The 24,594-nt window shown below is 43.7% G+C and overlaps 1 protein-coding gene across 1 annotated transcript; it reads left to right on the forward strand.

The window, feature by feature from the left end:
* The first annotated feature begins 3,370 nt into the window (after positions 1 to 3,370).
* LOC117673103 (uncharacterized) lies at positions 3,371 to 24,594 on the forward strand. The gene is made up of 8 exons (XM_087878397.1): positions 3,371 to 3,505; positions 6,748 to 6,856; positions 8,276 to 8,396; positions 9,894 to 9,983; positions 11,438 to 11,524; positions 15,816 to 15,926; positions 17,856 to 17,934; positions 24,516 to 24,594. The coding sequence occupies exons 1-7, from the start codon at positions 3,453 to 3,455 to the stop codon at positions 17,921 to 17,923; spliced, it is 639 nt and encodes a 212-aa protein (XP_087734523.1). The 5' UTR covers positions 3,371 to 3,452; the 3' UTR covers positions 17,924 to 17,934; positions 24,516 to 24,594.

Genomic DNA, 24,594 nt, shown 5'->3' on the forward strand with positions numbered 1-24,594 from the left:
CTCTTTTTAAAAATTACTTCAAATTCTTAATTCATCAACAGCAATTTTTTTTAAAAAAGTGGGTTGACAGCAGTGGTGGGTTTCAAATTTTTTTACTACCAGTTCTGTGTGTGTGGCTTGGTGGGCGTGACTTGGTGGGCATGGCAGGGAAAGGATACTGTAAAATCTCCATTCCATCCCCACTCCAGGGGTCGGTTACTGCAAAATCCCCATTTCCTCCCAATCAACTGGGACTTGGGAGGCAGAGAATAGATGGGGGCGGGGCCAGTCAGAATTTTTACTACCGGTTCTCCGAACTACTCAAAATTTCCACTACCGGTTCTCCAGAACTGGTCAGAACCTGCTGAAACCCACCTCTGGTTGACAATCTTGGGTCCTTTGACTAAGAAAATAAATTCCGTTATTTTATTGGCACTGACTTCTGAGTAAACCTGCTTTGCTTTCCACTGCAGGCATATATGTTGTACACACAAACATGACTCAAATAACCATAGCTATAACTCCAGAACCAATTAGTGAATCGGTTTATATTTAATGGCTCACTCTCCAAAACCTGTTCTTTTAGACCGCTTTCAAACCGCTTTTTGTTGTGAAAAGCAGAAAATCGTCAAGGATTTCTGTCATACTTCTGGACAAAATAAGTTAGTAGTTAGTAGACCCACGAATTACGATAAAGCCAAAGTACTTTTAAGTCTCCAGGTAATCCACGGGATTCTAAAGTGTTTTTATTTTGGCTGGATTATACCTCACTTACAATAGTCGGTGGAACTATTCCTAACACGCTGCATTGGAATTGAGTTGCTCTCAAATTCGAATCGTCGTAAAGTTCCGTTAGAACTGGAATACGGAAATGCGATTGCACCTGTTTCTGGATGAGCAAACTACGTAGTTAGGCAAAGCTAATGTATGGTTGTATTGACTTTTGCATTTTGATAAATTTAGACTGCTTGTCCTTTTGATAAGAAATCACAATCATTGGCAGCTCTTGACCTCTCCATGGCCCCATTGTACAGTGAATTATAGTCTTATGTTAGCAGGACATGTATGATTTCTTCATGATTATAAAAACCGGGAGGAAAAAATAACCTTGTAAAAACGGAAGTGATTTGTTTCGTGAATCACGTTTGCAATCTCCAAACAAATTGTGTAGCGCCGCGTCGAAGAAGAACCTAAGAGGGGTTTTCAAATATATGGACATCTAATTTGAGCTTGGAAAGTCTCTTAGCTCTGTGTTGCCTACAGCCGAGGCCAGAATGTATCTAAACTAATACATAGTCCTAGCCTAAAAAAATAAATAAAATAAAAAAATATCTGGCAAGTGCCATTGCAACCGAAGGCTTCTTGTTGTGCCTTCGTTGTTTTTGATAACGCAAACCGAGAAACCAGCATTTTGTATCTTTCTTTATTTTTTTTTCTTCTCAGTTTCTGCATGACGTTGCAGGTTCAGAAATCCAGAGCCTTAAAGAAGTGGTCATTGGAAAATTGCCCAGGAAAGAACCAAAGCGTTTCCACTTCTCTCACCAAGGCCCGCACACCCCTCTAATTATTATTCTTTTTTAAATCTACCAGGAAAAAAAAAGAAAGAAAGAAATACAGAAGTTTTTCTGCACTGTCCTCCAAATGTTACCTGTGGGGGGTGGGGGATCTTTATTTTATATTGAAGATGTAGATATTTCTGAGGTTGCTTCTGTCTTAGTATCGAATAATAGGAATACTCCTCCTTTCCCCCCCCCCTTTTTTTTTTTTTAAATTGTGAAACTGAATTAAGACATGAGCACAGATCTCTGTGGTCAGACGTTTCTTATTCCACTGTATTGCTTGCTTGGTAAACATCGTGCTTCGCATGACGAGTGTTTCTCTTCTTCTTTTCATACTCCCAATTATGTCTTAGCATCTCACTTTATGAAAAGAAGGAGATCGATACCAGTCTGTACAGGTTGCCTCGTTAAAACAGCTTATTTTAAAAGGAAAGAAAAACTCATGCTGGCGAGCCGAGCATCCGGTGGTTTATTGCCTTTGTAAAAGAGACCACGATGCCTTTGTATTTGCTGTTTGCACCTCCTACGATCGATTCCATACGTCGACTTTTGCCATGTTTTGCACATTGTACTGTATATACGTAATGCATATTGTATTTTTTATATGTGTAGTACATTTATCATATATTTTGTACATAGTGGCAAGATTGTAGCTAAGGGGAAAAAAAAATATCTCAGCAATTTTTGCAAGTCGTGTGTCAAATAAAACAAGTTAATAGATGTGCTGGTTATTTGTGATGTTTGTTTAACAACTCCTGTCTCTTAAAAGGGGATATTCTAATCCCATGGAAAAGTGGATGGGCCGTACATCCAGATCCAAAGAAACGTATAAGCTATCTAAGTATTGTATTATACTATTATAAGTCGTATTTAATTTCTCTAAAGGAGCATGAATGATGGGTGGGGATGAGCGACTGAACAGACAGAAGAAAGTTTCTGAACCTCCATATATACAATGCGGAATCCAGACTTTGCCCTACATTTAGCGGGCACGTTGAAATTAACAAATTCAATTAGCCATTACCGAATTAAGTCCTGCCGATTTCATTGAAACTATTCTAAACCTGACAGTTGTATTGATCTCATCATTTTCATTTTGTGTTTTGCTTAAAGGTTGAAGAGTTGCTCATGTACTGTTAGGTTATTGTGAGGAAGGAAAAGAAGGAAGGAAGGAAGGAAGGAAGGAAGGAAGGAAGGAAGGAAGGAAGGAAACTGTGCACACAACTCTTGTAAGCAAATGATGGAACAAAAAGATGGTGATGTGTTTAAAAAAATGAATGTCCTAATAGAACTAAGAAAACTTTGTATTGCCAGAAAAAAGGAATGGGAACAGAGCATTGGTGGTTTCACTTACCTTTGCTACTGGTTCGCTCTGCTTGCACAGAGCGTATTTGATGACGTCTTGACGGGTGGGTAGAGCCTCCCGCCGCCGCTACCAATTCACCCGAACCGGTAGCAACCCACCACTGGAACAGAGTATAAATCTATCCCTATGGAAGCAACTCCTCAGAGAAAGAAAGGGATGTATACAGAGGTGGGCAGCACATGAAGTAACAACCGGTTCGCCCAGCACCAAAAAAGTGAGCGGCCTTCCACGCATGTGCTTAGCTCAGACATGTGGCTTGCACGCATGCGCCCGGCTTAAAAAACGCTGCTAAATAGGATGGCATAGCGCCGGGGCGGGTGGGCGGCAGGTCACCACTACCGGTTCGCCCGAACTGGTCCAAACCGGCAGCAGCCCACCACTGGATATATAGCAACCCCAATTTCAACTGAAAGTCAAGGGCTGTTACCTCACCTGCTGACATCACAGAGATACTGACATGATCCAGATATTTCTCTTTGTTTCCAGTGCTCCTCATCTGAAGGGAGAGTTTGAGTATCGGAGAAAGAAAAAGGGACTTCTCTCTCAATATGGAGGTGACTCGATATCAGTTCTCTAGGTCAGCCAACAATTCTGAGGAAAGGTAAATTAAATACGTCCAAAATAGTAGGGACAAAGACCGACTCAGGAGTTACTGGGGGCAGGGGACACATTTGATCTCGTTCAAATGTGGAAATATCTAGAATTGCTCAAGATTTTGTTCTCAATATTTAATGTGAGATTAGGCTCAGGGGTGGGCTTCAAAAATTTTAGCAAGGGGTTCTCTGCCCGGTTGCTGGGTGGGCGTGGCCATGGTGGGTGTGGCCTAGTCATCTTCCTGCACCACAGCGGGGGTGGTGGTAGTTTTTGCCCTCCCCAGGCTCCAGAGGCTTTTCTCGAGCCTCTGGAAGGGCAAAAACGGCTTCCCCAGGCTCGGGAGGCCCTCTGGAGGCCAGAAACAGGCCGATTTCCGGTCTTCCCAAACTTCCGGTAGGCCCGTTTTTTGCCCTCAGCCTCTGCGCATGCCCTGCACTTACCTGCATCCAAAACGGGCGGTGTGGGGACTCTTAGGAGGGGAGGGGCCAGCCAGGAGTGGGATTTGGGGGTTCTCTGAACTGCACAGAATCTTAGCTAGAGGTTCTCCCGAACCCCCAGCAGCCCACCCCTGATTAGGCTGTATTAAAATAGGTTGAAGACTAAAATCTAGAAACCATAAGATTACGTAAGATAAGGAGAGAGATTCAGTATTATTAAAGGGGGGAAAAAACGGCACTTGTTTATGCATTAGGAAAAACAAATATTTTGTGGAGCACAACAAAGGAGTGAATTACCCTTTTTAATATATATATATCCCGATACTGTTTAAAAAAATATTTAGGAAATATTTAGAATGTTAAGTAGATACAAGCATGAAGGGTGACTGATGAACAATTTATATTATGCACAGTATCTGTTCTAAGGAATAGTAAACAACAATTACACATTTTGTTCTGGTTAGTTATATGAAACAAGTAAATTTTAGGAGCTAAACATAAATCAGAAGAAAATATTTGAACTGGTTATTATACTAGCAGAAAAGAAGCACAGACGGTGGGACAAAATAAATACTTGAACTGCATTTTGAATAACAGATATAAAAATAGCATAGAAAAATGGAACCGGACTGAACAGAGGAGAGTAGCTTTTAAAATAAATAAGTGTGCATGTTTGCTGTTGGACTTAAAATTGGAACTGGGTTGTATATCTGGACTCAAAGTCCTTGGTGCGCTTTGAGTTTGGTTGTTTTCTTGCAGACGTTGCATTGCCCAACTAGGTAACATTATCAATGCTAATAACCAAACTCAGAGAGCACCAAAGGAAGGCCCCCGCAGTTCATTCCCGAGCTAGAAAAACAATGTAGAGATTGCTACATTGAAAGAAATACATGAAGATTGCTTTGAAAGAAATATTCCAAAGTTGTTACCAAAAAAGCAAGGCAAAAGCATTTCTTAAGTCCCAGAAAAGGAGATAATATTAGGAAGACACATTGTGGTGACTCTTTACTGGGATAGAAGAGAGAAGGGAGGAAAACCACAAACTTTCAAGATCCTTCTACTGTAATCTATCTCAGTAAAGTTAAGCAGTGGTGAAATTGAAATTTTTTTACAACCAGTTCCATGGATGTGGCTTGGTGGGCGTGGTGTGTCTTGGTTGGCTTGGCTTGGTGGGCATGGCATGGGAAGGATACTGCAAAATCCCCATTCCCTCCCTACTCCTGGAGGAAGGATATTGCAAAATCCCCATTCCCACTCCACTCTGGGACCAGCCAGAGGTGCTATTTGCCAGTTCTCCGAACTACTCAAAATTTCCACTACCATTTCTCCAGAACCTTCTGGATTTCACCCCTGCTCAGAAGGCAGACAGACAATGAGCAAAATGGCAGCCAGGAAAGAGCTGAAGAAGCTTCTTGGATGAGAAGCGAAACGTCTTCAGAGAAAAACCAGAAAATCCAGTTGCCTCCTGAAAAAAGCACCTTTGGGACAACCATGACCTGGATGATGGAGAATCTCCATAGACATTTATTCGGAAATTATATTACACGATGGCAGTGCAATAATGCTTAATTCCCCACCTTGTCCCGAAGGTGCTTTTTCAAGAGGCAACTGGAATTTCTGGTTTTTCTTTGCAGAGGTTTCGCTTCTCATCCAAGAAGCTTCTTTAGCTCTGAGAAGGGAAGTTTTTTGGATGAGAAGCGATACATCTTCAGAGAAAAACCAGAAAATCCAGTTGCCTCTTGAAAAATAAGTGTCTTTGGGACAACCATGACTTGGATGATGGAGAAACTCCATAGATTCTGAAACGTGAAGATACAGAAATACCATGCATTGAAGGTGTCCTCCAAAACAGCAGTGGTGAATACCATCTGGAAATAAACAATTAAAATACCTTCAGTTAATTTTACGAGAAAAATTTCAAAGCACATACAACACTGGAAAATGAAGCCTATCCAGAAAAATCTCAAGTGTGCAATTTGGCAAAAATACAGTGTTCTTATCTCAAGCAATAACATCAGAAGAACCAAGCGTATTGAATATCTTCTTTAGACAAGAAGAAGAAGGGGAGAAGAAATTTCTTGTTAATTTCTGTATCAATCTCCTAATTCATATCATATTTGGACAAGTTGTGGCATGCGGTTGCAATGTTGATGGCACCAGCACAGTAGAACAGTCTCAATCTAGACAATTTGAAGAGACATGGACTTCAACTCCCAGAATTCCCTAGAGCAGTGATGGAGAACCTTTTTAGCACTGAGTGGCGAAAAAGTTGTGTGGAAACGTCGTGCGTATGCACACGCACTCATCGGGGCTGCGCTCCGGAGAAGCCAAACTTCTGAGTTCTAGGGCGCATGCACACCCGACGATCAGCTGGCCAGCCCACATGTGCAGAGCGGTTTTCGGCACTGCCGCGCGCAAGAAGGGATTGCGCTCTGGAAAAGCCAAACTTCTGGGTTCTGGTGTGCATGCACACCTGATAATCAGCTGCCTGGCACACATGTGCATGCTGATTTTTGGCACTGCTGCGGGTGCGAACGACAGCTGATCATCGTGCATGCATGCGTGTCAGAAACCCGGAACACAATCAGGCAAGGCCGCACGTGCTGGAGGACACGGCTTCGTGTGCCACTTTGGGCACGCGTGCCATAGCTTCGCCATCACAGCCCTAGAGAGTCCACATCTCTTCAAGTGGTCCAGGTTGGGAAACACTGCAGTAGAATGATCTTTAGCCTGGCTTGTCCTTCCTATGAAGCCTCCCTCTCTTCCCCTCAAGGTGCATTTTAATCTTCTGATCCATCTGTTGTATTTTCAGGGTCCTCGCTCACTATAGTGAGGTGGTACTATTTGTGGAAGGGGAACCAGATATTCCAGAAGAACTCCAAGGTGCCAAGAAAGGGATGCTGTACCTCACTCAATACAAAGTAAGAGCTCTTGGCCCAGATGGCCAAAGAAGGCAACAGCTTCTCTTTGATAAGAAACATGACAGTCCATCTTTCATTTATGGTGGGTGAACCTGACCAGGATCATTTTCAGTCTTGAGAGAACTGAAAAGACAACTGAAAAGGGACGCGATGGCTCAGTGGCTAAGACGCTGAGCTTGTCGATTGTAAGGTTGGCAGTTCAGCGGTTCAAATCCCTAGTGCCGCGAAACGAGGTGAGCTCCCGTGAGTTGTCCCAGCTTCTGCCAACCTAGCAGTTCGAAAGCACGTAACAAAATGCAAGTAGAAAAATAGGGACCACCTTTGGTGGGAAGGGAAGAGTGTTCCGTGTGCCTTTGGCGTGTGGTCATGCCGGCCACATGACCACGGAGACATCTTCAGACAGCGCTGGCTCTTTGGCTTTGAAACAGAGATGAGCACCGCCCCCTAGAGTCGGGAACGATTAGCACACATGTGCAGGGAAACCTTTACCTTTACCTTTTTAGGTTAGTGTTTTCCTCCACCAACTAACTTGTAAGCAGCCCATCTTGTATTGAAAAAGATGTTAGACTTATTTTACAGGTAGTTCTCGACTTTGCAACTAAAGTTGAACCCAAAATTTCCGTTGCTAAGCAAGGTAGTTCTTAAGTGAATCATGCAGTCATTAAGCAAATCTGGCTCTCCCCCCCCCTTGACTTTGCTTGTCGGAAGCTGGCTGGGAAGGTCACACATTGTAATCACGTGACCCACCCACACACACACACACCTGGGACACTGCAACCATCATAAATATGAGCCAGTTGCCAAGTGTCCAAATTCAGGTGACAATGGAGATTCTGCAACGACCATGTAAAAAGTAGTCCTAAGTCACTTTTTTTGTCGTAACTTTGAAGGGCCACTAAACAGATGATTCTGAGTTGAGGACTACCTGTACTTTCCTTAAGTTTTGGAGTGGATACATTTGTAGTCCAAACAAATGGGCATTTGTTTCCCAGGCTAACTCTCGTGAAATTATCCTGATTTCTTTTTTCTTTTTTTAAATAAAATACTATTTTGTTTATATCTATACAATGTTTACAGTCAATATAATTTTACTTTTAATAAAAATCTGAGAATTTTTTTTAAAAAAAATCAATGTTTATTTATTTATTTATTTATTTTTCAAACTTCTATACCGCCCTTCTCCTTTCGGACTCAGGGCGGTGAACAGCCAAGATTAAAAAAACATTTATACACAAAAAGTTAAAAATAAATTTAAAATAATTAAATAAATTTGGCCCGTAATTTAAAACTTTTCAATTAAAATCCATATCAAATTTTAAAACCAGCCATAAAATGTTGCAGGTATTTACATACAAATGCATTCAACTTGTTAAAAAGATGTTAAAATAAATTATCCTGATTTCTTGATTGCTTTCCTAGATAATATTCCAGCATAAAGATAAGGGATCAACCATCATTCGTTTTCCACTGCAGCTGTTGGGAGATTGCTTTCTGGAGGAAGAGCCCGACTCCAAACCTCAACACATAAAAGGAACTCTGAGTAGGTGCCATAATTTATTGATCTCTCTGCTGTAAAGTACTAATTCTCTCTGCAGCTCTCTTTCTCCCTCTCTTTAAATCAGGGGTCTTCAACCTTGGCAACTTTAAGACTTGTGGACTTCAACTGCCAGAATTCTGGGAGTTGAAGTCCACAAGTCTTAAAAGTTGCCAAGGTTGGAGACCCCTGGTTTAACGTCATCCAGTGGGTGGAAATGTTCAGGGAAGTGAGTCTCAGGTTCCCCGGGGCTCGGCGACGGGACCGAGGCGACAGCGGAGGTTCCCGACCGAGGCCCGTGACCCCCGTGCCGGGATCCCATCCCACGCATGTCCGGTCGCTATGATGATAATTCCCATTATTTGTCTCTGTCCCTTGATATATCAAAAATGAGTGAATCAGAAGAGGAAAGTAATAACAAACTCTTGGGGAAGTCCTAAAGTTTTTTTTTTTCAGAAATGCAACATTTTGTGCAAGGAAGTGTCCTAAAATCAGGAGCGAAAGATGCTCATGCAGAATATTTATTGGGTGAGGGAGAAAGAAAAGGCAGATGGGAAAATGAGGGTTAGGGTAGGAGAGAGGTATTGAAGTGGCTGAAAACCATTCCATAACGCTTGTTGTCAGGGTTCCAAGTAACACCCCCAACGAAAGAAGACTCCGAGGCTTGAAGTTCCTCAAAGTTCCATTTTATTAGAAATGTTATATTGGCACATCTGGGGAAACCCAAATCTGAAAGCTTCCAGGTTTTCCCCACCCAAAGGCCTCTGCCCAGGACCCACATGTCTGCTGTCAGGGTTCCGATGGATGCCCTAATTAAATCATGAGTCTCGAGCCAAGCTTCAAAAGAAATCCATTTATTTATTAGGAGCTTCATGTCCCCATGTTCCTAAGTGAAGCCAGCTCTGACCCTACGTAATTTATGCTCCAATTATGGCCCTATTTCCCCCCTCTCCCCAGAGTGGGTCATCAATCACATTCGCCAACGGAGCAATTTTGTGGGTTGTAGAGGTCACTCCCCTTGCTGCTGTAGGTAACCCTAGGATACAGCCTTGAGAGAGATAAGCGTGGAATGTGCATCTGTTTTTGCCTGCTGTGCAGTTTCACTGGTTTCCCATCCCCACTGACCTATGGCAACTCGAGAGGAGGCCAGGGATGCATTGCGAGTTGACATCCATCACATGGTCCAATCAAAGCATCGTCCCAACTGGTGATGCCTCCCAGTCTCTTCTCTTTCTTTTAATCTGGTCTTCCATTTTCCGGTGTGAGCATGCGCGCCAGCCAGCTGATCATGCATGCGCATGTGCGGCAGTAACCGGAAGACTTGCTGGCTGATGCACATGCACCGAAACTGGAAGTGCCTTATTTGGCGCACTCATGCCTCTCAGGCACCTCCTCTTCCTGGTCGCGGCCCTTGGTGCCAAAAAGGTTTGCCATCCCTGGATTATACCTTCTGTAATGAGGTCTCAGGCTTGACTTAAGATCTCAGTGGACTTTTCTTCTCAGCTTCCACCCAGGGACTTCTTGCTTTCAAATTCACTTTCCAGTATGGAGCTTCCGATTGCCTAAACATGATCAAAGATCTAGTAGATTCAGGTAAGTTGTTTTCCGACTAAGATTTATTCTTTCTTCTCTGCTCTCTCTGGCAAGAAAGGAAAGGGGGCCTCGTGATTCAGAACGAGCAAGTAGTCAAAAGGCAAGAGGTTTATTTTATGTTTTACATTTCTACAGAGAGCATCGTGGTTTATGAGTTATTATCCATCCACGTTTCTCCAACCTGATGGCCACATGGGAGATACAGCCCAACAAAACTGGAAAGAACCAGGTTGTGGAAGGATCCACAAAACCACCGAAGAGAGTGTAGTAATGCCACAATTAATTAACACCCCTGTGATAAACATGTTAGACTAGGATTCAGGAAACTTTTAACAGATTAACAGAGTTTGAAGGGACCCTGACAGTAATCTAGACCACCCCCTCTCCGCCCAAGCAGGGGACCCTACACCACTTCTGACAGATGGTAGTCCAGTTACTTCCTGAAAGCCTCCAGTGATGAAGCTCCCACAACTTCTGAAGGCAACTTCTGTTCCATCGGTTGATTGTTCTCACTGTCAGAAAATTTCTCCTTATTTCCAGGTTGAATCTCTCCTTGATCAATTTCCATCCATTATTCCTTGTCTGGCCTTCGGGTGCTTTGGGATATAGTTTGACCCCTTCACCCTCAGAGTTCCAAAGGTGCTTTTTCAAGAGGCAACTGGACTGGTTCAAATATTCATAAATCCATAACATTTGCAGATGATGTGAACAGAGAGCATGGTCCCCACTATATCTACGCTAGCGTTATTTCTTTGAAAGAAGATAAGATAAAGATAGATGGATATATGGATAGATAGATAGATGGATGGATGCATGGATGGATGATGGATGGATGATGGATGGATGCATGGATGCATGGATGGATGATGAATGGATGCATGGATGGATGATGGATGATGGATGGATGGATGGATACATGGATGGATGATGGATGCATGATGGATGGATGCATGGATGAGATGGATAGATAAAGAGAAGAATCTCCAGTTGAAGTCTCCATTACAGGCAGTTCTCAATTCACAACCACAGTTGAGCCCAACACTTTCATTGCTAAGTGAGAAAATTTGTTAAGTGAGTTTTGCCCCATTTTACGATCTTTTTCATCACATTCGTTGAGTGAATCACTGTGGCTTGTTGTTAAAATTAATCACACGGTTGTTAAGTGAATCTGGCTTCCCCATTGACTGTTAGAAGGTCGCAAAAGGGGAATCATGTGACCCCGGGACACTGCAACCATCATAAATGCGAGTCAGTTGCCAAGCATCTCAATATAAATCCTAAGTGTGAAAAAAATGGCCGACAGCCACTTTTTTTCAGTCCTGTTTTAACTTTGAACGGTCTCTAAGGGAACTGTTGTAAGTCGGGGACCACCTGTATACCTTAAAAACCAAATGATTGCATATACCTTTAAGTTCAGTGATGTGCTACCTTCCCCTTTTTCGTTAATGCAACAGATATTTTGAAAGAGGCTACGAATCTCCAAGAATACCCCACCGCCTCCATCTATACCTACGCTCACCCTGCTGCACCACAGGCAACCCGTAAGTACAGTCGTGCGTTCTTTGTGTTACCAAATTTCCCTTTTTTTAAAAAAAAAAATAAGTTTTTAATTTTTTAAACAAACAAACATTTAATACATCAGTCATTCCTTCCATGTGACATCTCGGTTTTGTCTCCAATCATTCCTCTTTTTGTTATTTCTTCTGTCTTCATTCTCATCCAATCAATTACAACAATTCATCACTAACAAAATATTCTGATTATAGCATTTTCAAACATTACTAGTAATTTACTTATTTGTATCTCTTTTCTAACCAATAGTAGAATTGATTCCATGTCTTCTGGAAGTATTCTGAATCTTCTCTTTCTTTCACCATCAAAGTCAATCTATTCATTTCTGCACAATCTAAAAAATTTTTTTTAAATTACTTCTCCTTCCAAAGGTATTTTCTCTGCTTTCCAATGTTGTGCATAAACAATCCTTGCAACTGTTATTACATGTATAATCAAATAAATATTTTCTTCGCTAATTTTTTCTGGTAGGATACCCAATAGGAACAGTTCTGGTTTTAAATCAATAAGTTGTTGTATCATTTCTTTCAGCCATATCTTAATTTTATTCCAATAATTTTTAGCTTCTGGACATGTCCACCACATATGTAATAAGAACCTGGTAACTGGTGACATCTCCAACATTTAACTGATTTATCTTTAAACATTTTTGCCAATTTCTCAGGGGGCATATGCCATCTATAAAACATTTTATATTGATTTTCCTTATATGTAGTGGACATTGTTAATTTATAATTCCTTTCCCATAACTGTTGCCATTTATTTATATCTATTGAATATCCAAAATTCTTTGCCCAGGCTATCATTGTTTCCTTTACTTGCTCCTCCTATGTTACCAAATTTCCCAAAGGTGCTTTTTTTCCCCAAGAGGCAACTGGACTTTCTTGGTTTTTCTTTGAAGACGTTTCGCTTCTCATCCAAGAAGCTTCTTCAGCTCCGACTGGATGGTGGGGGAATGGAAGGATTTACACTTCTTGCAGACAGCTGGTCATTTGCATCCTTTTGGAGAGTCGTTGAGGCCACTTGGAGGTTTATCTGTGTCCTCAGGGTCCACCTGAGTAGTGCAAACATTGTGGAGCCTTCTTGGAACTGCTGGAAAGGACTGTGTTGTGGAGCTGTGCTTTCTACCCTGTGTCCCTTCACAAACACAAGAAAGCTCCACACTCATTTGCATCTAGAGATAGATAGATAGATAGATAGATAGATAGATAGATAGATAGATAGATAGATAGATAGATACTGTAGATTGATAGATAGATAGATACCCCGTTTTCCCGAAAATAAGACCCTGTCTTATATTTTTTTGAACCCTGAAATAAGCGCTTGGCCTTATTGCCATGTGCTCAAAAGCCCGGTTGGGCTTATTATCAGGGGATGTCTTATTTTGGGGGAAACAGGGTAGCAATGGTTCTTCAAAACTGTCTGGCTGATGTTTTTTTCACCCTTATTTGTAGAGAAGGGATTGTCTTGCGTGGAAAGCATGTGCTCCCCTCCACCTAGCTGGGGCTCCTTGAAACTCTGTTACTGATGTTGTCTTTTCTTTGCAAAAATAGAAATTTATTCTCAACAAGACGCATTTCGTTTTTAGGTGCAAGGAACCCAACACAGTCACTTGTGTGTCTAAGGAGCATGGTTTTTCTGTCCGGGCAGTGGCAATGACATTTGAATTCCTGGGAGGGCGAAAATAGAGAAAGCACCTCCCTTCCTTTGACCCACGCACAGATTGTTCGCTCACAGTTCCCTTTGCTGGAGGACAGAGTTGTCCCCAGTCCTAAGGGCAGCCGGCTGAGAAAGATAGGGAGAAGATATGCCGTGGCTCACAGGTATCTCTGTAGGCTTCTTATCTGCCGTCTGAGGCATCTGAGACCGGGCTTAAGAGGCTAAGTCAATATCCACATCGGTCTGCCCCTTCGGGGGAGAGTGACAGTTCAGTGACGAAGCTGTGTGGGTTCTATCTATCAGGTCTCAAAGACCTGATATTAAAGCTTGCAAAGTTCTTGTTTTGGATCCCACTTGATCAAAAGCGTCCATGGGAGAGACCTAAAACAAGATGGAGGAATGGCATCAAGCAAGTATGGCAGGCCCAGTTGGCAAAAGAAAGCTCAGGACCGCACAGGTTGGAAACAGGCGGAAGAGGCCTTCATCCTGCAGTGGATAGATAATGGCTAGGAGGAGGAGGAAGAGTTTGGAGGAGCAGAAGGAGGAGGAGGAGAAGAGGAAGGAATGGAATGGAGTGGAGTGGAGTGGAGTGGAGTGGAGTGGAGTGGAGTGGAGTGGAGTGGAGTGGAGTAGAGTAGAGTAGAGTAGAGTAGAGTAGAGTAGAGTAGAATAGAATAGAATAGAATAGAATAGAATAGAATAGAATAGAATAGAATAGAATAGAATAGAATAGAATAGAATAGAATAGAATAACAGAGTTGGAAGGGACCTTGGAGGTCTTCTAATCCAACCCCCTGCTTAGGCAGGAAACCCTACACCACTTCAGACAAATGGTTATCCAATATCCAAACAGTTATCCAAGAAGAAGGAGGAGGAGGAGGAGGAGGAGAAGGAAGAAGAAGAGGAGGAGGAAGAAGAAGAGGAAGAAGGAGGAGAAGAAGAAGAAGAAGAAGAAGAAGAAGAAGAAGAAGAAGAAGAAGAAGAAGAAGAAGAAGAACAACAACAACAACAACAACAACAACAACAACAACAACAACAACAACAACAACAACAACAACAACAACAACAACAACAACAACAACAACAACAACAACAACAACAACAACAACAACAACAACAACAACATCTTCTGATAGGTTCCAGGCTAGAAAAGTTTAAAGTAGCCACTGCCCTAGCCAGTTAGGTCACTGTTCTACAGATAGCCCTTGATTTTACAACCATTCCTTTGGCAACCTTTGGAGTTACAGTGGCCCTGAAGGAAGCGACTTATGACTGGTCCTTGCACTTATGACCATCACAGCATCTCCATGGTCACGGGATCAAATTCGGGCCCTTTGCAACCGGCATGTATTTACAATGGTTGCAGTGAAGAGATTGCCATTTGCGACTTTCCCAGCTGGCTTCCAACAAGTAAACTCAATTGAAGAAGTTGGATTTGCATCATAACTGCGTAATTCACGTTAGCAACTGCAGATAGTTGCTTAACAATCACGGCAAAAAAAAAGGTTACAAAATCGGATGTGACTCAATTCACCACCATTTTGCTTGGCAATGAAAATTCCGATCCCAACTCTGGTCGTAAATCAAGGATTACCTGTACAGGTAATCCTCAATTTACGACCACAATTGAGCCCAAATATTAACTAATAAATATTAACTAATAAAGTTAAGTGAGGCATTTGTTAAGTGATCTTTGCCCCCCATTTTACGACCTTTCTTGCAACAATTGTTAAGTGTATGACAGTCATTGTTAAATTAGTCACACGGTTGTTAAGTGAATCTGGCTTCCCCAACCGACTTTGCTTGTCAGAAAGTTGCAAAAGGGGATCATGTGGCCCCAGGACACTGCAACTGTCATAAATATGAGTCAGTTGCTAAGTGCCTGAATTTTGATCATGGGGATGCTGCAAAGATCCTAAGAGTGAAAACCGGTCATAAGTCACTTTTTTCAGTGCTGTTGTAACTTCGAACAGTCACTATATGAACTGTTGTAAGTCGAGGACTACCTGTACTCTGTTCTTGGATAGCCTGTTATGAGGTTTGAGTAGTCATTCATGCCACACACTCCATACATCAGGCAGGATCAATCAAAACTCAATTTGAATGGCAGTTTTTATCAAGATCATTTTTCACTTTTAGTAGAAGAGCTCAGTGGCTAAGACACTGAGCTTGTCGATCGAAAGGTCTGCGGTTCGAATCCCTAGTGCCGCGTAACAGGGTGAGCTCCTGTGACTTGTCCCAGCTTCTGCCAACCTAGCAGTTCGAAAGCAGGTAAAAAATGCAAGTAGAAAAATAGGGACCACCTTTGGTGGGAAGGTCACAGCGTTCTGTGCACCTTTGGCGTTGAGTCATGCCGGCCACATGACCACGGAGACGTCTTCGGACAGCACTGGCTCTTCGGCTTTGAAACGGAGATGAGCACCGCCCCCTAGAGTCAGGAACGACTAGCATATATGTGCAACCTTTACCTTATTCCATTCCCCAAGGCTACCATTTCCAAAGGATGAATCTGCTGTTCTTCCTTGCTTGATATTTTAATAGGACTTTTTGGCTCATTCACACCTTGATTCTCTTGATACAATGCTTTTTTTCACCCCACAGGTTCTCTCAACATGTTACCTCTCTGGCCCCCTCCTTACCCTGGCCCCCCAGAGCTCCCCCCTCCTTATTCTGAAGTGGAAGCAGACCCTCCAGGCAGAAGCAGAGAGGCAGGTAAATCAGTCGGGCAGATCACCAGATTGGACGCCAATCGGATCAAGGATGAAACAGGGGATTTTGACCTAAGCATCTAAAGAGAAGTTGCTCTTTAAGTTAGTGGCTCGTGCTTCATTACTGATTTCAGGGGTGGGGCTGCTGGGGGTTCGCAGGGGTTCAGGAGAACCTCTAGCTAAGATTCTGTGCAGTTCGGAGAACCCCCAAATCCCACTCCTGGCTGGCCCCTCCCACCCTGCCCCTCCCCTCCCAGGTGTTCCCCACATGGCCCGTTTTGGATGCAGGTAAGGGCAGGGTGCGCGCGGAGGCCCAGGGAGGGTGAAAAACGGGCCTACCAGAAGTTTGGGAAGGCCAGAATCGGCTCATTTCTGGCTTCCAGAGAGCCTCTGGAGCCTGGGGAGGCTGTTTTCGCCCTCCCGGAGGCTCGAGGACAACACCCCCCCACCCCCTGCCGTGGTGCAGGAGGCTGACTAGGCCATGGCCACCATGGCCACGCTCATCCAGCAAATGGGCAGAAAACCCCTTGCTTAAATTTTTGAAGCCCATCCCTGACTGATTTGTAACAGAGATGGGAAAACCGCTTTTCTGCAGTAGCAGAAGGTTGAGTTGGAAGTTTTCCAGAACATGAATGAGAGCCAGTTTGGAATAATGGCTGGATTACCATTACTCCACCTAGAAACCAGGTGGCTGTGACTTCGAGGCCTGCCTTAGGCATAAAAGCCAGCTGGGTGATTTTGGCCCAGTATCTCTGTCTCTCTTGGCCTAGGAAGAAGGAAAGGAAGGGCAAACTACTTCTGTGGGAGAACCTGTTGGGTATAATGATTAAAGGCACCAGACTTAAAACCCAGAAGAGTTACAAGCCTGCCTCAGACAAGCCACCTGGATGCCCTCCTCGGGCCAGTCACCATCTCGCAGGGTGGTGGCTGTTTGAAAAATAGATGATAGGGGTATTAAATATGTTCACTGCCTTGTGTTATTCCCCCCTCCCCTCAAATGCAGGATAAACATAGAGTAACGATGGTGATTATGATGATGATGGCTTCCAGAAGCTGCCAAAATTAGAATGGAATAGAATAACAAAGTTGGATGGGACCTTGGAGGTCTTCTAGTCCAACCTCCTGCTTAGGCAGGAAACCTTACACCACTTCACACAAATGGTTGTCCAACCTCTTCTTAAAAACTTCCAGTGTTGGAGCATTCAGAACTTCTGGAGGCAAGTTGTTCCACTGATTCATTGTTCTCACGGTCAGGAAATTTCTCCTTAGTTCTAAGTTGCTTCTCTCCTTGATTAGTTTCCACCCATAGCTTCTTCTCCTGCCCTCAGGTGCTTAGGGGAAGAGCTTTGGTCCCTCTTCTTTGTAGCAGCCCCTGAGATATTGGAACACTGCTATCATGTCTCCCCTAGTCCTTCTTTTCAGATATCAACCAATATAAAAAAAAATAGTAGAAAAAAACCAAGAGTTTCAAAGAAAAGGATTTTTTACTACCGGTTCTGTGGGTGTGGTTTGGTGGGCGTGGCTTGGTGGGCGTGGCAGGGGAAGGATACTGTAAAATCTCCATTCCCACCACTCCAAGGGAAGCTTACTGCAAAATCCCCATTTCCTCCTGATCAGCTGGGACTTGGGAGGCAGACAATAGATGGGGGTGGGGCCAGTCAGAATTTTTACTACCGGTTCTCCGAACTACTCAAAATTTCCGCTACCGGTTCTCCAGAACTGGTCAGAACCTGCTGAACTCTGATTTGCATGTTCAAGCATGTACACCTTAAATGCATGTCCTCTTTGGAAAACAACTATAGGTCACCCTGCCTGCATTAGTTATAGCATGAAATAAACCAAACAAGGGAATGAAAAACGTACGAAGTTTAAAAAGCAAAAAACAAGAAGCCAATATTCATTTTCTCTCTCTTTCTTTCCCCTCACTTAATAGAGATCCAAGAAACCTGTTGCCATTGCAGAGGACGAATGATTCAGAATCCAGCAAACAGGCTGGACTAAACATGTTACAGGTGCTTTACATGTTCCCTTTTTCTGTAAGAACAAGTAAAAACTTTTGTTTTTTTTTCTTTTGAAGGCGTTTCGCTTCTCATCCAAGAAGCTTCTTCAGCTCTGACAGGATATTGGAGGAATGGAAGGCTGTCAGAGCTGAAGAAGCTTCTTGGATGAGAAGCGAAACGCCTTCAAAAGAAAAAAAAAACAAGAAAGTCCAGTTGCCTCCTGAGAAAAAAGCACCTTTGGGGAAACCATGACCTGGATGACCTAGAACCGTGATGGCGAACTTATGGCACGCATACCACAGGTGGCACATGGAGCCATATTGGTGGGCACTCGAGCATTGCCCTAGTTCAGCTCAGGCGCACCGGCCAGCTGATTTTCGGGCCTTCCGGGCCCACTGGAAGTTGGGAAACCGGCTGGTTCCAGCCTCCAGGGAGAGTGGGAAAGGCCGTTTTCACCCTCCCCAGGCTCCTAGAAAGGTTCTGGAGCCTGGGGAGGGCAAAAAAAGGGGTCTACCAGACCCATCGTGCCATCAAGTGCCAAAAGCGGGGGGAGCGCAGGGGGGTCACACACGCATGTGCGGGGGGCAGGGCGCATTGAATTATGGGTGTGGGCACTCACATGCATGACCCCCCTTTCCCCATTTTTGGCAGGTGGCAAAAAGGTTAGCCATCACTGACCTATAATCTCTACAGAGTGTAAGAACAAGGGCCATTTTTCCCCCTCTTCCAAATTTCCAGGTTGGGCTGCAATCTCAGCAATTGTTGAGACAGCTGTTATTAGCAGTAAGAAGTTGCCAATTTAATACAAATCAAAGCAATACAGGTAGTCCTTGACTTACGACCGCAATGTCTTGCCACAGTTGTTAAGGGAATCTGGCTTCCCCATTGACTCGGCTCGCCAGAAGGTCACAAAAGTTGATCACCTGAGCTTGGGACGCTGCAACCGTCATAAATATGAGCCATTGCCAAGTCTCTGAATTTTGATCGTGTGGCCACAGGGTTGCTGCAACCGTCGTAAGTGTGAAAAAAAACAGTCCTAAGTCACTGTTTTCAACGCCGTTGTAACTTCGAACCGTCACTAAATGAACAGTTGCAAGTCAAGGACTACCTTTACCAGTAATCTCTAGATCTACCTTCCGTCCACTTCTTTGATTGAGAGAAGCTCTGCTGGGATTTAAGAGCAGAGGTGACGCAGTGGTTAGAGTGCAGCACTGCAGGCTACTTCAGCTGACTGCTATCTGCAGTTCGGCGGTTCAAATCTCACTAGCTCAAGGGTGACTCAGCCTTCCATCCTTCCGAGGTGGGTAAAATGAGGACCCAGATTGTTGGGGGGCAATAGGTTGACTCTAAACCGCTTAGAGAGGGGCTGTAAAAGCTCTGTGAAGAGGTATACAAGTCTAAGTGCTATTGCTATTAGGAGCCCTGGTGGCGCAGTGGTTAGAATGCAGTATTGCAGAGTCTGCCCACTGCCAGCAGTTTGATCCTGACTGGCTCAAGGTTGACTCAGCCTTCTGTCCTTCTGAGGTGGATGAAATGAGGACCCAGATTGTTGGGGGAAGATGCTGACTCTATAAACTGCTTAGAGAGGGCTGTAAAAGCTCTGTGAAGCGGTATATAAGTCTTAAGTGCTATTGCTATTTGAAATTGCTAAAAAGTATTCACATGCGGTCCATTCCAAGTATAAAGTCAATGCTTTCCTTGATACTGAACCGATGTTTGTTTGGATAGCTGACTTTTCATCCCCACATCCGTCACTGCCCAGAAAGCCAGGGAGTCACAAGGGCGCCTGTTTTCAACAAAAGGTTGACTTCTCTTCTCGCCAATGTCAATTTTACATTGGACAATGGTTATCTAATCTGATCGGACAACACACCCTGTTCCTACAAACGAATTCTTAGAAGAAACTATAATGGAAAAGCCGCCCCTTTGGGCACCAGCAGAGGCTGATTGCAGCCTGAGGTGAAATGTTATGACGTACTCCCTACTACTCCATGCCACGAGGGAGCATCTCAGCAAACCTATCTGGGTTTCCTTACTTCCGGAGATCAGATCCCTAAAAATATACTACTGACCATATTGGAAGGTCGCCTTCAATAAAGGAGAAGATTTGTAGCTCAGGGGTGGAACTGTGGGATCCTTGGTGCTCTCTGAGCTTGGTTTTTTTTCTTGCAGACGTTTCAAGACCCAACTAGGTAACATCATCAGGGATAGAAGGAGTGAGGTTTGCTCTTGGTTCCTTGAACACTCTCCTCTTGCACTGATGATGTTACCTAGTTTGGGTCATGAAACCTCTGCAAGAAAATAATCAAGCTCAAGAGAGCACCAAGGACTTCTCAGTTCTCTTCCTTCTCTCTGCAAACTCCACTCCCTTCTCGCACTGATGGTGTTATCTAGTTGGGTAATGAAACGTCTGCAAGAAAACAACTAAGCTCAGAGAGCACTAAGGAGCCCTCAGGTTGCCTTCGACCAGGACGCTAAGAATGTAGTACTAATCGTAATCAAGTTGTGTACTGCCAATGCCTTGGCTTGGCTCTTGGCTCTTCTTTCCACTGTGAGTGACAACGCAAAGCTCCTTTCTATGTTTTATGACCATCACATCCAAATCAAGAGTCTTTTTTTCAAACAAACCAGGAATGAGAAGCTAATAGCAAACTACAGTTTCTGGGACTTAAGGGGAGGACTAGGCTAGTGACCTTATTTAGGTGTCCCGATCAGCAAACAGCAGGAGGAGTTTCCGCGTGTCTATTCATCCAGTCTCACCAATGAGACTGGCGCCAACGAGGAGCTGAATAGCAAGGCTGCTTGCTTAATGTCCTACACGAACATAGTCCCTGTTTTGTAACCTTTGGGTTCTTTTTTTAAAAAAAACCCTACCGTTTGAACAAAACACGGAACTCAGTCAGCTATTAACCTAGTTGTAGAACCTCGTTAGTGGTTCTGGCAATGACACTTAACAATTCTTGGGACTTCAGTTCTGGAAAATAGATAATCCACTCATTTCAGTCTTGTCTGGGTCTCTTATCAACCCTTGTATCTCAGACGAGTAATGGCGAGCATCATTGCATCCCCATTGGCTCAGGAGGCAAACAGGAGGCGTCACTAAGTAATGTTTGGAAGGTGTGTTTTGTGATATATTGTGATATATTGTGATATATTTTGGGCGTGAGCTCAATAATGGAGAGACTTGCCTTCTTCGACTTTTGTGACCATGTCACTTTTTCTCCCCTCCAATGACTGACTGGGGACAGTCGTGAAATTGCCCCTACTTTAATGAGTTGCGTCAAAGAGTTTGCATGGCACAGCTAAGTCGAGAAACACCAAAGAATCTCGTGGCTGTTTTAAGATTACAACGAACCCATCTCCTGCCCCACGATTGTGGCTTGAGATTCACCATCTATAGTCAACCCCTCCTTTGATCTCATGAAATGGAGTGGTGTGACCCCAACTTTCCAGTAGGACAAAAAACAAGGTTAGGGTTGAACTAGAGTTGAGCATGTCCAGGTTTTTGCTTATTCTCTACCCCAGAAATGTCATTTAATGACTTGGGACCATTCCCTATTTCTTAGTCCAACCTGGAAAATTATACAGTTAATGTTGCAGAGGTAAAATTGTGGGAGAAAGTCCCATGTATTTTGAGGAAAAGCAGTACAGTATTTTATGCAATTTATATCAGGAAAGAATCCAATCTATAGTTGATGCTGAACAAAATTTAGAGGGACAAGAATAGAATAGAATAACAGAGTTGGAAGGGACCTTGGAGGTCTTCTAGTCCAACCTCCTGCTTAGGCAGGAAATCCTACACCACTTCAGACAAATGGTTATCCAACATCTTCTTAAAAACTTCCAGTGTTGGAGCATTCACAACTTCTGGAAGCAAGTTGTTCCACTGATTCATTGTTCTCGCTGCCAGGAAATTTCTCCTTAGTTCTAAGTTGCTTCTCTCCTTGATTAGTTTCCACCCATTGCTTCTTGTCCTGCCTTCAGGTGCTTTGGAGAATAGCTTGACTTCTTTGTCTTTGGGGCAGCCCCTGAGATATTGGAAGACTGCTATCCTGTCTCCCCTAGTCCTTCTTTTCATTAAACTAGATGTACCCAGTTCCTGCAACTGTTCTTCGTATGTTTTAGCCTCCAGTCCCCTCATCGTCTTTGTTGCTCTTCTCTGCACTCTTTCCAGAGTCTCCACATCCTTTTTACATCGTGGCGACCAAAACTGAATGCCGTATTCCAAGCATGGCCTTACAAAGTGGTATTAACACTTCACGTGATCTTGATTCTTTCCCTCTGTTTATGCAGCCTAGAACTGTGTTGAATTCCATGCAAACTCATAAATGCTCATGGAAAGAAGTGTAATGCATAAGCATAACAAATAGATAATGATAAAAGAATAAGTCCCATCGACATCAAGCCTTCCGAAGGCCTCGGCCTACGTTTTGGCTGCTCAATAGGCAAATAAAACTGCCCTGGCAAAGGAAATGCTTGGCATTGTACCAGTTGGATGGGTGAGTCTTCTAGAATAAATAGATGGATGTTTGACGGACACTGCAACTTTACATTCCAAAACTTGTCGAGGTGAAAGCGGTTGGGTTCAATTCCCTGGAAAACTGAAGGATTTGTCGGAAGGTTCGAATAGGAGAGAGAAGGAGAGGTGGGGGGGGGAGGCAGACCCACGATTCTCAAAATATTGCTGGATTACACTTCTCAGAATTCCTCCCGTTATTTATTGATTAGCTATGTTTTCTAATCCATCGCAATCTAAGCAGATTACATAGCGGATTTTTTAAAAAAATATCTGTGGTAATAATGATAATAATAAAAAAAAATAACTAAACACCCTAAGCCAGGGATGGCGAGCCTTTTTTCCTCGGGTGCCAAAAGCGCACGCATGTGTGCGATAGCGCGCGTGCCCACACCCAAATTCAATGCCCCCCATGCGCCCTGTGCCCCGTGCATGCGGGCACGACAACCCCCCCCCCTGCACCCCGTTTTGTGCCTAGCAGGCCTCCCTGAAGTCTCCAGAGGCCGGAAATAGCCTGTTTCCAGACTTCCGGTAGGCCTGTTTTTCGCCCTCCCCAGGCTCCAGAGGCTTTCCTGGGGAGGGCGAAAACGGCTTCCTCCACCCTACCCCCCGGCGGCCGGAAACGGACCATTTCCCAACTTCCGATGGGCCTAAGCCAAAACCTACAACAATTAAAATAGAGAATAAAGATGTTCTTATCAAATCAGGAAATTAGCCATTTCTGCTGGCAGTTGTAATTTAGCAACAACTTTAAGGATTTCAGTTTCCTCACCCTTTAAGCACTACAGAGGAATGTTCAAACTTGGTAGCTTGAAGATGAATGGACTTCCTGCCTTTCTTCCTTCCTTGGTTCTTTGAATATCTACAGCTAAATTTCCTTCCTTCCTTCCTTCCTTCCTTCCTTCCTTCCTTCCTTCCTTCCTTCCTTCCTTCCTTCCTTGGTTCTTTGAATATCTACAACTAATTTTCCTTCCTCCCTCCCTCCCTCCCTCCCTCCCTATATATATGCTTTCAAGTAATTGTTGACTCCTGCCAACTGCCTGCAGTTTTCTTAGCAAGACTTCCAAAGTGATTTTGTCACTACTTCTTTCCTAGGGCTAAGAGAGAGCAACAGGCTCAGGGTTACCCAGCAGACTTTGTGCCTAAGGCAGGACTAAACTCTCGGTCTCCTTTTTTCCAGCCTGATGCCTTAACCACTGCCCCAGACTGGCTCTCCCTATCTATTTACTCCCCAGTAATTTGGCTACTAGCATCAGGCTTCAGGGCAGTGCCCCTCGCAAGCCCTGTTTGATCCTGGTTTATGAACTTAAACCTCACAGCCAATGACGAATTTCAACAAGCTGCTCTTTAAAATGTCAATTGCCTGACATAACATTATTGTGGAGGAAATCCGGAAATCCTACATGTGAAATCTGAAGAGGGATCTTGTAATCCACTGGCCAAGACTTGCTAACTCTGTGTCACTTTTGGAGACAACTGCCCTTCAAAGAGATGGCTTTTATGGTTCATTGGGGCCCTTGAAAACTACTTTTAAGGACAATATTCCAGGTGGTGGTTAAATTGCCTGCCTGAAGCCCTGGAATGTCTCTTAATAGATTAATATGGTCTTCGCTAATAATATTATAGGGGACGCGGTGGCTCAGAGGCTAAGACGCTGAGCTTGTCGATCGAAAGGTTGGTGGTTCGAATCCCTAGTGTCGCGTAACGGGGTGAGCTCCCGTTACTTGTCCTAGCTTCTGTCAACCTAGCAGTTTGAAAGCATGTAAAAAATGCAAGTACAAAAATAGGGACCACCTTTGATGGGAAGGTCACAGTGTTTTGTGCGCCTTTGGCATTGAGTCATGCCAGCCACATGACCACGGAGACGTCTTCGGACAGCGCTGGCTCCTCGGCTTAGAAACGGAGATGAGCACCACCCCCTAGAACCGGAAAACGACTAGCACATTTCTGCAAGGGGAACCTTTACCTTTTTAATAATATTATCTTAGCTAATACTCTACTGTTACAGTCCTTACGATATAGAATATTTTATTCTATTGCTACTCATGTGCCACTGTTTGTTTCTCTTCTTTTACAGATCCTGTGGAAACGGGGATAATTTATGTGGATGGTCTATTAAAATGAAAATTAATAACAGCTTACCAGCAAGTTTAGGA

The sequence above is a fragment of the Pantherophis guttatus genome, chromosome 14 (assembly GCF_059756535.1).
Source record: "Pantherophis guttatus breed Tessera chromosome 14, ASM5975653v1, whole genome shotgun sequence".
Lineage (NCBI taxonomy): Eukaryota > Metazoa > Chordata > Lepidosauria > Squamata > Colubridae > Pantherophis > Pantherophis guttatus.